The sequence below is a fragment of the Sus scrofa genome, chromosome 2 (genome assembly GCF_054392235.1).
Source record: "Sus scrofa isolate SSC_HxYL_T2T_F1_AM1 chromosome 2, Sscrofa_HxYL_maternal_Yorkshire_Landrace_v2.0, whole genome shotgun sequence".
NCBI lineage: Eukaryota > Metazoa > Chordata > Mammalia > Artiodactyla > Suidae > Sus > Sus scrofa.
This window is the reverse complement of record NC_139384.1, coordinates 146,892,479-146,906,198: the sequence shown is the minus strand read 5'-3', so window position 1 is coordinate 146,906,198 and position 13,720 is coordinate 146,892,479. Positions and strand designations below refer to the sequence as shown.

The following is a 13,720-nucleotide window of genomic DNA, read 5'->3' as shown; positions in this document are numbered from 1 at the left end:
CTGTGGCCTCACAGAAATGTGCTGGTTTGATCTAGGAAGATTCGAGTTTTCTCTTTGAAGTCAGTTTTTTTTTTTTTTTTTTTTAAGCTGGTTTGATTATAACAAAGATGCCAAAGCCTGCCCCAGCTCTTTTACTCTCATATACACAGAGTGCATTGTTCATTTACCCAGTGTGCTCTAAATAAGACACCAGATCAGATACAGCAACCCAGTCTTGCATAAGCCTTGGTTAAAGTGTAGTTTTTTTTTTTTTTTTTTTTTTCAAGTGTAGTTTTTTGAAACAACTAGGCCAGTAGCCAGAGCAGAATTCTTTAAATGGGACAGATGTCAAGAGAATGGCTGGTCTCTAGCATCCTTCCAGAAAGAAGCAAGTCCAGGATTACAACTTCCAGTGGCCTACTTTAAATAGACACTACTCTGGAAGATGACTTTATTTATAAATATTTTTAAACATAAAATTCAAAAAGTGTAACTCAGTGAAATGGAAATTACAATACATGACAGTGGCCCCGTGCCTGGTTGTGATAACTTCTTGCCCAACATTTATATCTGCTGCTTGACTGACATTTGCGCTGGCTTTATGACGCCTTTTACATTCATGACGGGGCTCGAGAAGTTAACAGAAATACTTTAAGAAATGCTTCATGTACCTTAAACAGTCTTTGGGAGGAAAGGGTGCTATTTAAAATACCTTCCTTTTAGATTTTATGATACCAGGTTATAAAAGATGCTTGTGTTTTGTTTTCCTCAAAATAGGATGTATACTTGTGTTTACTTTTCTCTCTGCCTTCAGAGGAAACTGGAACCTGGTGGTGATGTGCTTCTCTCTCTGGTTGGGGCTTAAGGACCGTAGGTACCAATTTCCACCCCATTCTCAAATGAGCGGTGGAGGCAGGCGGGCCTGTGCCTGCATCAGGTGTGAGGCCAGAGGATTAGGGGGTTAAGATCAGGGCGTGGAACGGGAGTTTACACCTCGATGAGCCCTGTTGTCTGGGTTGGAGCAGTGCCCATGGCCCTTAAGGAGAGGGGACGGGAGTAATCCCTGGCTTGTGTGGGTTGATTCTCGAGAACATGCGTACTAAGAGAGTAAAGCTCAAGTTTGGTGGCTGTGGAGAAGCAGAGGAACGTGTCATCCTCTTGTTATTGAAACAGCTTAATCCTCAGGGTCAAGCTTCGAAAAAGAAACCCAGTAAAAAGTATCTTTATTCTCATGTCAGAAAAGTTCTTCTATGATACGCATTAACAATACAAAAATATTTTGAATACTACAGTGGTCCTTTTTTCTCCCAAGAATTCTTGTGGCGCTAAACTAGAACATAGGCTCTTTGGATTCAGAGAAGCCAGTGGCTAAAGTAAGAACTAAAGGCTTTTGTTGAGGGGTGTGTGGGGTATGGGGATAGCCCTTTTTCTTTGCTGTTCAGGCTATGTACAGTCGAAACAAAACTCCAACTAAGTTAAATTTTAAAGATTTGTTTGGAGTTGTCTTGTGGCTCAGTGGGTTAAGGACCTGGCCTTGTCACTGCAGTGGCTTGGGTCACTGCTGTGGTGCAGGTTCAGTCCCTGGTCTAGAAACTTCTACCTGCCGTGAGTGGCCAAAAAAAAAAAAATATTGTGTAAGGCTCAGGGTTGAAGCTTGGCTCAGAAATGGGTTAAAGTAGGCTGTGGTGAAAACCCACTGTCCACTATAGGAGATTTTTTTGGGCTTCTTGCTTTGGTTATCACGGTCTTCCTTCCTGCAGCCTCACAGGGAACCTAGTTTCATGCTAGAAGATAGGCACTGGCTCTGTGTGAGGTGTGGTTTGCCCCTCTCACAACTGTTTAAGAGCTGGCTAGACAGTGAATGAACGGGAAATCAGTCATGAGAAAGGCTCTCAAAAGTGGGTAGGGATGCATGCTGGATTTCAAGCCCTGACTTAGTTGAACTGTTGGTTGCAGCCTCTAGTGACTGGGGCATTTGTTATCAGGGCTTCTTAGGCGGTTGAGTTTCTCAGGAACATTTCCAAGTGATTCAAACTGGAACATTCCCCGCCCCCGCCCCCACTTGTCTGTAAGGTAGTGTCAGGTTATTCCTGTTACCCTTGTGATAGGTCTAAACCTAACCTGTTCCATTCACTGCTCTTCTTGTAAGGTCCTGAGAATGTGGCAAAAGGCTTCCCCTGGTCCATCTTACAGACAGCAGCTGATTTTCTGTAAACAGGGCTTCTCCAGGCCCTTGAGGGAGAAGCACTGTCGTCTTGAGCTTTGTGGTTGTGACCTGCTCACATGTTGTTGGGTAACCCAGCTCTTTCTTGGTCCATGAAGTATCTGGTATGGGGAGGGCGTGGCAGTGATGGGGCTGGGGTGGGGTAGGGAAAGCAGTTTGGCTCAGTCCAGCCCATCTATGGACTAAAGCAGAAAGGGGATCAGGGGCATTTGGCTAGCAAGACAGATGGTAGAAATAGATGCAGTCTGCCAGAGGCATGAGGGATGCTCTGAATCAGATGACACAACACAGACCTGATTCCAGCTACTTGGAGCAGTTTGAATTGATGGCCCAGGTTCAGGCAGAAGTTGGGCAGCCTCTGAACTCTCTGGGGCTGGGACCCTGAGAGAGAGTTAACAGGGCCCCTGGCCGGTTTCCACGTGCTTTGGGGCTCTGTCGTCTCTTCTCAGAGAGTGGGCTCCTGGAGGAAGCTGTGTGTCCTGTGCATGCTAGGCTGCCTTTCTCTGCGATTGCGGTTGCTGTACCTGTGTACTCTGCAGGTCGCTGTGAGAGGCCTGAAGGGGCCCAGGGGGCTGGGAGGCTGAGGGCGGCTGAGAGACCTGGTGATGTAGGCGCTGGCTCCGCAGGGCTAGCGAGCAGTTCTGTGGGGAAGTGGGGCAGCAGGAGGTATGAGGGTGAGTCCTGGGGGGCTGGGGACTTGGGGCAGCCTAGAGCACTGTCATCGGAAGGAACGGGGCTGGGGCAGCGGCCTTCTCCGGGTAAGTACCGAATGCATTTCTTTTTCCTCCTAGGAATAGTGAAGAGAGTTATCTGTAAACAGAGGGTGAATTCATAGTCATACACCACAACCAAAAAATGCTGTTCCTGCGCAGGCCTAGCTGACCTCTTGTCCCCTCTCCCCATGATTTAGGTAATATGCCTGTGCCTTTAGACTTAGCCTTGTAACTGCTGAGCCTGGCCCTGACCTGGGATGGGTGCAGTTCCCAGCACAGCCACACAGTGGCAGCCCTGCCTCTTTCCCAGAGAAGCCTTCTCTTGGTCTAGGCTGTTGAGGCTCTGCTTCATGTCTGTGGGGCTCAGATCTGATGAAGGGAGGGGGCTGCAGTGGGCTTAGGGTTTCTGGATGCCCAGAGCTACTGGAGAGGCAGAGAAGGGGAAGAAACAGATGGAATAGGGCCGCCTCTGAGGACAGGGTTGCCTCCCATCATTTTTAGATATGAACATACTCCCCCAAATTTCTCCTTAGCCTTTGGACAGGGAGCATGATGGGCACTTTTAGTGGCTGGACAGTATTTCCTAGAAGCAGTAAACTTACTGCCTGGAGCAGCCTCAACCTCGGCCCTAGCAGGCATGTTCTAAACCTAAACTAGGCAACTGGAGCCAGTTGGTAGATATATACATTCTTTTCTCTGCACAAGTATTTCTGTTTTATGGTGGTGCTACAGGCTTGGTGCTACAGGGCCTGAGCATGGGTGGCATCTCTCCCAACCTCTCAAGCTCCCTGGTCTTTTCTCTTTTCAGGGCTGCTTCCACAGCATATGGAAGTTCACGCAGGCTAGGAGTCAAATCAGAGCTACAACTGCTGGCCTACACCACAGCCACAGCCACATGGGATTTGGGCTGTATCTGCCCGCACCACAGCCCACGGCAGCGAGGCCAGGGATTGAACGTGCATCGTCATGGATACTAGTTGGGTTCATTGTCACTGAGCCACAACAGGATTCCTCAAGCCCCCTGGTCTTGGTAGGTCCATGTTCGAAGTTGCATGGCCACTGGGTTATTGAGGTTATTGCGGTTGTTCTCTACTGCAGTCACTTTGTTTCTTAGGTTTAGGGGGCTCAGGATGGAATACCAGGGATCCCAACTTGAGAAGTGAGGGAGCTGGTGGGCCACGATGACTTCCAGGCCTGAGAGCAGGAGCTCAGGCCACCTAAGTGGTGTATGTGGGATTTGTCTGCTCCAGCCCCGCCAGGCCTCACTAGCACCAGACCCCCATTTCCAGAGAGGCCTGGGTACTGTCTTCTAAGTCTGCCTCTCCCTCCTTTCGAGAACATCATCTCCTTCCACCTAGAGCCCAGTGACCTTCCTCACAAGCTGTGTTCCGTGTTCACTCCCACTCCTAAAGCATGGGCTCTGCAACCTGGGGTATGCTGGGGGCTAGGGGCCAAAGGAGGGCTACAGGCCCAGCAGAACATGTGCAGAGTCAAGGAAGCAGCTTGAAGCAAAGGGAAGATGGTGGTGGGGACAAACCCACCTGCACGGACCACACCAATCCGTCTGCTGGTTGAGGCCAAAGCGAGCACGGCATTTCTTAGGCGAGCCAGGGTCTGCTCACAGCCATGCCAGAGGGGCAGAGCAGAGCAGAGGGCGAGCAGGCAGGCAGCAGGGCAGAGCAGGGCCCAGAAAGAAGAGGTAACATCAGTGTTAGCCAGTCACAGATACCCCACAGTCCCTACAGGCAAGGGCTTCTCCACGGCACAGCCACCCCTAGTGGGAGCCCTAAGGTGCAGAGCTGAGGGATCAGGAAAGGTTGGCACCCAGCTGGCAGTACAGAGGTAGTGGGAAGAGTGGTGGGGGTGGGAAGGGATGGTTGGCTCCTCTCTGGCTTGTGGGGCCTTCTGCAGCAGGGAGCTGAGGGAGAAGGGCCTGGGCGCCCATGGGGATCAAGCTGCTTCTGCCTCAGGGCTGCTTACCCCCTCCCCAACTCCCTGCCCATTTTAGACAGTTTTCATCTTTGCTAGTCTGCCTGACCCAGACCCCCTGCAGCTTAAGGCTGTGCTACCCATTCCTCCAACAGGAAAGTAAAGCCCACTCTTGCACCTTCGTGTAAAGGCTGTCTCTGCCATGGCCTAGTCCTAGCCTCCAGCATCCCTGGGTGGGGGCGGCACAGCTGTCCTCAATCCCCCATGGATATGGAGTGTGATTGATCAGAGTTGGGGCAGGAAGAAGAGGTGGAGCAGGCTGTGGCCCCCCTGGGTCCTCTATACCCTTTGCACCTCCGGGAGAAACTGGGACGACTGGTAGAGAAATGACGAGGCAGGGGCCTGGTGCAGCCTCCACCCAGCCAGCCTGCTGCTGCCCACCTCTGCACAGCTAACCCGGATGCAGTGCTTGGGTCTAGCCTTGAATGAAATGGTCAGTTCCTCATTAGGTTCTCTGGCAGAGGGGAGAGGCTAGCTGTCGCAGGGCTAGCAGAGGGGTGCGTGGAGTGGGGCACAAACCACTGCTGTATTAATTGGCTTCTGCTGGTCTTCCCTGGGACTGAGTGTCCCTCTTCCTCTGGTGGGGGTTTGACTTGTGAGATGCAGGTCTTGTTTCCAGGGGGCCGGGTTCACGGCCGAGTACTCTCCCCCTCCCTCAGGCCAGGGCTGCTGGTGAAAGAGGGCCCTAGAGAGGAGCTTCCACTGCTGCTGAGGGAAGGCCTCACCTGTGTTGGAATCCTGATGCTTTTCCCTTGACCGCCTCTTCTTCTTCCCCTGCAGGGCACAAAGGGGAGGATGTTCACAGGATGTTAGGAGGTGGACACTGTCACTGAGACGAGGGGTGCAATCCCTGCAGCTAACTGCCTAGTCTGGCTGCTGCTGGGACTCCAGGCCCACAGTCTCCCCTGATCTGGGGGCCCTGGAGTTGGAGTTTTTCCTAGATTACCATGGGGCAGTTGGGCTTCTCCTCCCGCTTGTGCTGATGTGGTCCAGTCAAATACTGGCCAGCAGCCCCGTGTGGAAGTGCATTCTTGGGCAAATGGGATCCTTCAGCATGCCTTTAGGGGCAGCTCCCCTCATTTGGTCCCCTTCTAAGCTATCCAGGGGAGGCCTGGGACCTCTATTCTGCCACCTCCCCTCCTCGTTTGTGCCCTAAGGACAGTAGTCCTGCCTCCCCTGGTGAGACTGGCCTGCGTGCAGTGTGGCATCTTGAAGGTTCCCTACTGTGTGTTGGTGGCCACTCACATAGTTGTCCCGCGCCGACCAGCCTGGGTATAGCTGCATGTGCAGCTGCCTCTCCTTGCGGGCCAGCTCATAATACTTGGCCTGCTCTTCCCGCGACAGCGCGTGCCACTGCAGTGGGGAGGGGGGCAGATGGGGGGGTGCATCAGGGTGGAAGGAGTCAGGGGCCACCCCTCCCAGCCCACCTGCCCCGTGGCCTCACCCTGCGGCCCAGTATCTGGTTGATAGCAGCACTCTCCTTGAGCGTGCACTCTGCAATGACCTTGGCTCTCATCTCCTTCATGTACAGCATGAAGGCGTTGAGTGGCTTCTTGATGGTTGGCTTCTTGGCTTCCTTCTCTCCCTTGGATTCTGCCTGCGTCTTCCTGAGGGGCACATGAAAGACCTCTTAGGAGCCTTCAGAGTGGTCTGCCTCATGCTGCCACCCTCCTCTGGTGTGGCCCGTGTGTGTGTGTAAGTGCATAGACACGAGGGTTCTGTAAATGGAATCATTTTTTAAGCCGCTCCAAAGGAAGTGAGCAGAGCTCTGTAACTGTTTCTTCTAGGGATGCTGCAGCTAAGTGAGGAAAGCCGCCCCCCACCCCGCCACCACCCAACTCAAACCTAGGTCCTTGTTCCCCACCCTGCCCATGCCTCTTCTGCTTCTGCGGATCAGGAGTGGCAACTGCCACGAGACCACTGGACCAGAGGGCTCTTTAGGCAGCCCCTGGAGCTTCCAGGCAGCAGGTCTTGGGCTCAGTGGGAGGAATGTGTATGCTGGCGTGGGCTTACCTGTCTCCCTCCCCCTCCCCACCCAGTGTCTTTTCACTCACAGGCTGCGGTCATAGGGCTGCAGTTCCTGCTTCCCTGAAGGGGGCACAATGGCTGGGTGGGGGATGGCAGCGTGGTGACCAGGTACACCCGAGCCTAGCATCAGGGGTGGGTGGGTGAACCTAGAGGCAGAAGGCGAGTTAACACTGAGCCAGGTCTGTAGTGCCAGACCTCTGGACACACACAGGCCCCTGCACAGTACAAGGGGACAGGTGAACAGACCCCCGCCTCCACTGGCCTGCACAAAGGTACACAGAAATACACACACACACACCTGCTCCCCACCTTTACACGGGCACACTACAGACATCTACATGTCAAGTTCAAGTGGCTACTGAAGTCCTAAATAGGAAACTGCCGCCGCCTCAGCTCCTGCCGTCACCAGCTCAGCCTCAGCCTGTGGCTGCCCTGTGGGCCCCTTGACTTTCCCCCTTGACCTGCCCAGGACTCTCCGCACCATCTAACAGCCAGAGTGGCCTTTTTAAAACCCCTAGTGCTCCTGGCCACTTCTGCTGAAGATTCCCACTGCCCAGAGAGTGAGAGCCAAGCTCCTTGGGCTGGCAGAGCCCGCAGGATCATCCCTGCTGACCGTCTAGCTCCTCCCCTCACTCTGTTTCCCATCACTTCCCACCTCCAGCCACTGCTGTTCCTTTGGTCCCCCTCACTTGGAAGATGTTTTCCTTTTGAGGAAGCTCTCCCTGACCCCACCAGACCTGGCTGGGGCCTCCCTGGGGCTTCCCCATCCCAGGGTAACACATTCAGCTGCTGCTGCTGCGGCGTCCACCCCTCCCGCCCTGGGCTGTGTGTGGAGTTAGAAACGGCTCCCGAATTGCTGGTTCCATGCTGGCCCAGGTCTGTCACCGCAGGAGTGAGCTAAGTAGAGGACACACATATACACACGCCTCCCACTTTCCTTTTTGTTGTTCTATTGCTACCACTGTCCCTTGTTGCTTGCACAGGTAGGGGTCTCTGAGCAGGTGGCCTCTAAGGGCTGGAGGTTGGAGACCATGTAAAAACATGCTGCCTCAGCTATGGCAGAGCTCAAGGGGTGCCCAGGAGAGTGGTCCTGGCTCACCTTTCCCTCAGCAGGATGCAAGACAAAACAGATGCACGCCCACAGCCCTGCACACCTGAGTGCACGCACTGTCTCTGGCTGCTCTGCACAGTATGCCCTCGGCTCGGGCCTCCTGCACTCCCACTGGCTTCACTCTCATGTACAGGGCAGTGTGGGGCTGCAGAGTGACAGACGGACAGATGGACAGACGACTAACACAGGGCAAGCACTGGCCTGGGCATGGCCTCTTGTGGGCACTGAAGCCTGGGCAACAGGAAGCAGGAGCCTAGCTGCAGGGTAGGGGACTCACCTGGGGTAGGGGGCGCCAGGGGCTGCAGTGGGGGCAGGGAAGTGCTGTCTATATCCGCAGGAAGGGGACAGGGGGTAGAGAGGAGGGCTGGGCCTGTGATTGGGAGAGAGAGCTGTTAGCAGTCTGGCTTCTGGCTAACTGTGGGGAAAGACTTCCCCACCTTGCTCAGGCCTGACTCCTAGCCCAATAAGGCCAATTGGCTTCTGCTTGGGCCACTCAAGTGTATGTTTTATACACCTGCCACCAGAGGGCAACCTTTCCCTCTACTGGTGTATGAGGGGGTAGGAATGCCATTTTCCTGGGACCCCCTCCAGCCTTGCTTCCAGAAATTTCCCTGTCATTATGGGGCTGCTTCCTGCCCTAGGGCCTTTGCACCCACTGTTGACATTGTCAGGATTGCTCTTCTGCCCCACTGTGTCATCTGTCAAGGTCTTGCTTGGCCAAAACACCCTTTTTCCTCAAAGTGATGCAGAGTCCAAGCAGGAGGAGGCATCCGCCCGGGCCCCTAGAGTCTGCCATCAAAACACTGCTAGCTGGGCCCTCTAACTGGCCTCTCACTGGAACTATGGACTGAGTTCTGAGAGGGCAGGAACCTGAGGCCCAGCAAGCTGCAGCAGTGCTTCTCTGGTGCCCAGAACCTGCCTGGCACACATCAATCCTGGGGGATACTCGTGGGGGATTCCTGATTTGTATTCAAGGTGGAGCTTTATCCAGAGAGAATCTGGACATGGAAGAGTGAGCTGCACGTGGATGAAGGGCAAGTGGGAAGGGGCAGGTGGGCCCCAAGTTGGGCTCTGGCCTGCCCTGATACCTGGAAAGCTAAGTTTTCCTGCCGTTGGGTGATTGTCCCAACCTAGGGAAGCTAGAGACCTGCCCAGGTCACTGCAGTTGATAAACCAAGGGCTACATAGGCTGCTGAGGCCCAGCTCCAGCTGAAGAGAGACCTGTTGGCCTAGAGTTGGGCTACTGCGTGGGGTCCAGGAGGGCTTTTCCTGGCCTAGCCCTCGGAGACTCTCCAAGCAGGCAGCACAGGGGCAAGGAGGACCCTGCCCTTCAGGCATCTCGGCTAAGGACAGGACCAGCCACCAGGAGACATTGAGGCACGTGGAAGTATCCCCCGTCCACCAGGCCCCTGAGAAGCAACAGCCTCTCTTGCAGCCAAGCATACTGCCACCTCCTGGCTCGGCCTTCTTTTTCCTCACATACTCATATGGCCCAGAGTCCCCTCACTCGAGTCTAGACATTACGGTAGAGTTGAAGTGCCACAGGGCTGGACCAGCAGCTCGGTCTCTGGCCTTCCCACGGGAGTGCGTCTGGCTGGCCCTGGTGCCCACACAGAGCCGGCCGCAGGGGCTCGGCGCAGAAGGTTGGAGAAGAAAAACTGAAGGGCAGCTGTGGGTCCAACCACCGCAAGGTGCCCCTTTCCCACGGGGCCCTCACTCACCAGCTGACAGTGTGGGGGAGCTGTCCCATGCTGCCCGAGGTCAGAGAGTAGAAGCCAGAGAGGTCAGGGGTCTGCAGTGGCCTGTGAACTCCTGCAGTGAGAGGGGCCGAGTAAGTGAGCTAGCCTGACCTGAGGCCACGCGCTTACATCCTCGAGCTTCCTGTGAGGCCTCTTCAGATCCCACCTCCCTGTGCCAGAGGACTGGACAGACGAGTTCGTCCAGGGCCATGCCAGGATGATAACAGTGCCCCATCTGGAGCCCAGGGGCATCAAGGACAGGGGGTTTGGGTGACTTGCTTAAGGACAGTGGCTGGCCAGTGGCAGAGTGGGAGTCATTCAGGAGTGGGAGGCCAGATCTCGCCACCTCTCAGCAGGATGCTGGTCTGCAACTGGGGCCTCTGCTGGGGGCTCCTGCTTAGCCTTCTGGGCCGGAGGCAGACCCCCTGGCCTGGGGAGCCAGGGCTCCACCCTTTCCCCTTTCCTCCTCCTTCCCAGGCTTGAGTCAGCAGGTTTCCCACAGCGACACTGGCGGATTTCAGAATGACTCTGCCTGAGGCTGAGGTGAATCAGCCATCACAACCACCACTTTCCATTTTCTCACTGGGGGAGGGAAAGACTACACGTTGTGTGTTTATCAGCTTCACACACAGGCCCACTCCCAGGCTGGCACCCAGGGCTCGTTCAGGATTTCGGCTCCTACGTTAACCTGAAGCCTTCAAATTTTGACCTGGTACCACCTTCCCTGACCCTTTGGTACCCTCAGGCTCATTCTTTTTGGCATTCGGGGGCGGGGGGGCGAGTTTGCACAGCCCCAGGTTCTCCATTTGTAGGAAGGGTCCAGCCACCTGGCCTGAGGGGGCAGGGACTTGAGCCTCCCACTCTCTGGCTCTGGGTATCCTTGGGCTCCTCCCCATCCAGGGTCCATACCTTGCTTCTGGCTGATGTCAGCTGGTGCAGGTGTGGGGTGCGGACTGCTGAAATGTTCATAGAGAGGAGAGAGCTGGGGGACGCCGTGGGAAGGCTGACTGGCTTTGTGCTGCGAAACAAGGAGGGTGGGTGAATGGGGGGACCTGAAGGAGGACGGGTCCCAGATCGCTGTGTGTGGGCAGACCAACCCCCAAAGGAAAGTGGAGGTGGCCAAAACCACAGGCCTCAGTGGACAGCCCCCCGCCCCAGGCCACCCTGTGTCTGGTGGCCCTGCCGTCCTGCCCCTTCCCCTGGCCCCAACTTTCCCAAGCAGTCCAGCCTCCTAGAAGACCCTTGAGGAAGAAATTCTTTCTGTCTCCTTGGCTGAGGTCTCTCAGTTTCTCTGAGGCCCTATGTCTGATCTGGCGAGCTGGTCACGAGCCTTCTGAGCTCCAGGGCAGCCTGGGGCTTGCTCTCCTCCTCCTCTAGCCCCCAGACTGAGGGGCTTGAGCCTGAACCTCTGGAACCACCAGCTCGAAGTCAGGGGAGGTAGGGCAAGGTGGCACTGGGTGTAGCCAGGCTCCCTCCAGGGCCAGCGCACCCGGCCTCCGCACTTCCTGTTGCCTCAGCACCGCAGGACTCTTACTTTTTACACTATAGTCACATGGATCTGTCATGAGATGACTCACGTTCAGGCTGTGAAGGGGGCTCCCCGTAGGCCCAGCAACAAGGAGTGTGCACTCAGAACCGAGGCCTGGCCTGTGTACCCGCAGTGCGTGCCCGCGCCCGTGCTGGCCAGTGCCCTGCAGGCATCATCTGCAGCGCCAGGTCACCTTCCACGGGGAAGAGTCCACCGGTGGGGGTGCTGCTGGCTGGGGCACAGTCCAGTGACCTCTGAGCCATGGCACGAGAGCAACAGGCTACCTCTGGGGCAAGACAGTCAGGAAAGGCTGCGGTCTAGGCTCCTGCTCACCCTGTAGGTGAAATTTCTCACTGGGTGAATTTAGTCAGACGCCTTGACGTCTCTGGGGCCCAGTTTCCTCTCTGTGAAATGGATGGGGTTCAAGACCCCTTTATCACCAGGGCTGGGGAAGGTCAGGGTAGCTCTTGGTAAGGAGCCTGGCACAGGTCCCTTGGTACTGCTCTTACGGGTCTGGGTGAGGCTGGAGGCAAGGGCAGGGATGAGCCACAGCGGGTGCAGCAAGGGGCTCCCAGGTGGGCAGAGGATCCCACACCTCCCAGCAACAGCCCTGGCACCAGCTTGCCCACATCGCTGCCTCCAGTGGAGCCTCTCTTCCCCTCGGGGCTTGGTGAAGTTGCTGACATTGCCACCTACCAGTCCCCGCTCACCCATCTGCCCACGAGGAGAAGCTCAAGATACCAGGGCTAACCAGCCTGCCTTCTGTCCTTAAGCCCTCAGCAGGTGATGTTCTAACAGTGGTGGCTCCTCTGCAGCTGGCATGGATGTGGTGCCACAGCCACTTCCTGAGCCCGATGCCTTCCTTGTGACCAGAGCCCCCTCCTGGCCTCCTGAAGCAGGGCAGAGGAGCATCCCTCAGCCTTGAAGAGGTTCTGCCACCACAGCAGTTCCTGCATCTAATTTACTACAATAGCTGAGCAGCCATGACCTTGTCTCAAATGGCTGCTGGGAGGATAAAGCCAGACAGCACCCCAGAGCTCAGGTACCCAAGTGTCACGAGGAAGGGAAGTGTAAGAAGCCCCTCACTCACCCCGAACTGCACAGAGGAAGTGCTACTCACAGTGTCCCCCCAGCCCTCTGGTGCCAGGCCTCCCATGGGCCAGGCGCTTTGGTCTCATTGCACCAAAAGGGGTTTGCCCTGAGATGGTAGCCACTTGCAGCATCACTCGGAGATGACAGGGCCGTGCTGTCCCCTGGCCTTGATTGCTGGGACTTCCCTGTTGCTGTCTGAAGGCCAGGCTTCCTGAGTGAGCTGGGGGCGCTCCAGTCACTCTCAGGTCTTCCTTGATCCCCAGCACTGACCCCAACACTCCTGTATCAGGCTGGGAGCGTGGGGGGAATGGAAGGTGGAAGGCGGGATGTCCAGGCCTGCAGGTGGCTAGCAAGAGGCGAGGGAGGAGTAGGCCAGGGCAGGTGTGGGGTATGCGCGGCACAGGACTCCTGCACATACTGAGTACTTGCCACATGCCAGGCACCATGCCAAGCACTCTGCAAGCCCAAACCGCTTCCCACCAGGGTACCAACAAGTTGCCACTTCTCCCAGCTGTAAATCCTCTAGCTGCCACCTCATGGCTTGCTCCCCTTTACTGCAGACAGCAGAGCTGTCCCCATCCGCTGCCTCGAGTCCTTGCTCTCATCCATGGCAGTCTCTTGCCCCATCACTTCACCAGATGACCTGTCAAGGTCCCCTGTGACCTCCCTGTCTCGGCTCAGTTCTCTGTCTCCATTTTACCTGCCTCCTCGGCAGCACCGAGCAGAGCTCATTTCTCCTCCCTGCTTGCTGCCGTTCCTTCTCCGGGACTGCAGGATGCCACACTCGCCGGGTTTCCTCTCAACTCAGAGGCCACTCCACTCCCCCCGGCCCTCTTCCTAACTCTCCATCCTCTTCCTGACCGAAGCCAAGCTTGGCTCCTCAGTTCTCCATCTATCCTTACCGCCCAGGCTGCTCTCATCCAGGCTCAGAGCTTCAAACATCTTCATCTGAGGCCCGCATGTCTGGACCTCCAGCCCCCACCGCTCCTGGGAACACCACCCCCAGATGCTGCCCGGATGCAGCGTGCCCACGGCAGACCCTGGACTTCCTGCTCCAAACCCTCCTCTCCTTCCTCCTTGGTGAATGGCACATCCCTGCTTCCAGCTGCGTCACCTTTGTCACTTTTTGTCACACTCCACGTCCAGTTTGTCAGCAAATCCTAATGGCTCTACTATCAAAATATGTCAGGATCCAACTACTTCTTTTCCCCCTCGCCCCACCCAGTCCAAGCCACAGATACTGTTCACCTGGTGATGCGGCAGCCTCCTGCTCCCTCAGTCTTCCATCCAGCAGCCACCCAAACCACATCACATCAC

At 55.8% G+C, this 13,720-nt stretch overlaps 1 protein-coding gene across 10 annotated transcripts in view; it reads right to left on the bottom strand.

Annotated features, from left to right (window-relative positions):
* Nucleotides 1-379: 379 nt before the first annotated feature.
* The window catches only part of TCF7 (transcription factor 7), a 33,307-nt gene continuing 19,966 nt past the window's right edge, over nucleotides 380-13,720 (bottom strand). For 2 of the 10 annotated variants that reach the window (XM_021084760.2, XM_085014570.1), the window contains 7 exons: nucleotides 10,693-10,801; nucleotides 9,766-9,856; nucleotides 6,960-7,079; nucleotides 6,350-6,512; nucleotides 6,151-6,258; nucleotides 5,631-5,679; nucleotides 380-3,013 (listed from right to left, as the gene is read on the bottom strand). In XM_021084760.2, the coding sequence (XP_020940419.2) occupies nucleotides 2,991-3,013; nucleotides 5,631-5,679; nucleotides 6,151-6,258; nucleotides 6,350-6,512; nucleotides 6,960-7,079; nucleotides 9,766-9,856; nucleotides 10,693-10,801 (663 nt within the window). In that variant the 3' untranslated portion in view covers nucleotides 380-2,990. Of the gene's footprint in view, nucleotides 3,014-4,457; nucleotides 4,531-5,630; nucleotides 5,680-6,150; nucleotides 6,259-6,349; nucleotides 6,513-6,959; nucleotides 7,080-8,321; nucleotides 8,415-9,765; nucleotides 9,857-10,692; nucleotides 10,802-13,720 lie in introns of all 10 variants that reach the window. The other 8 variants (XM_021084759.2, XM_085014569.1, XM_021084757.2 and 5 more) reach the window with 7 other exon arrangements.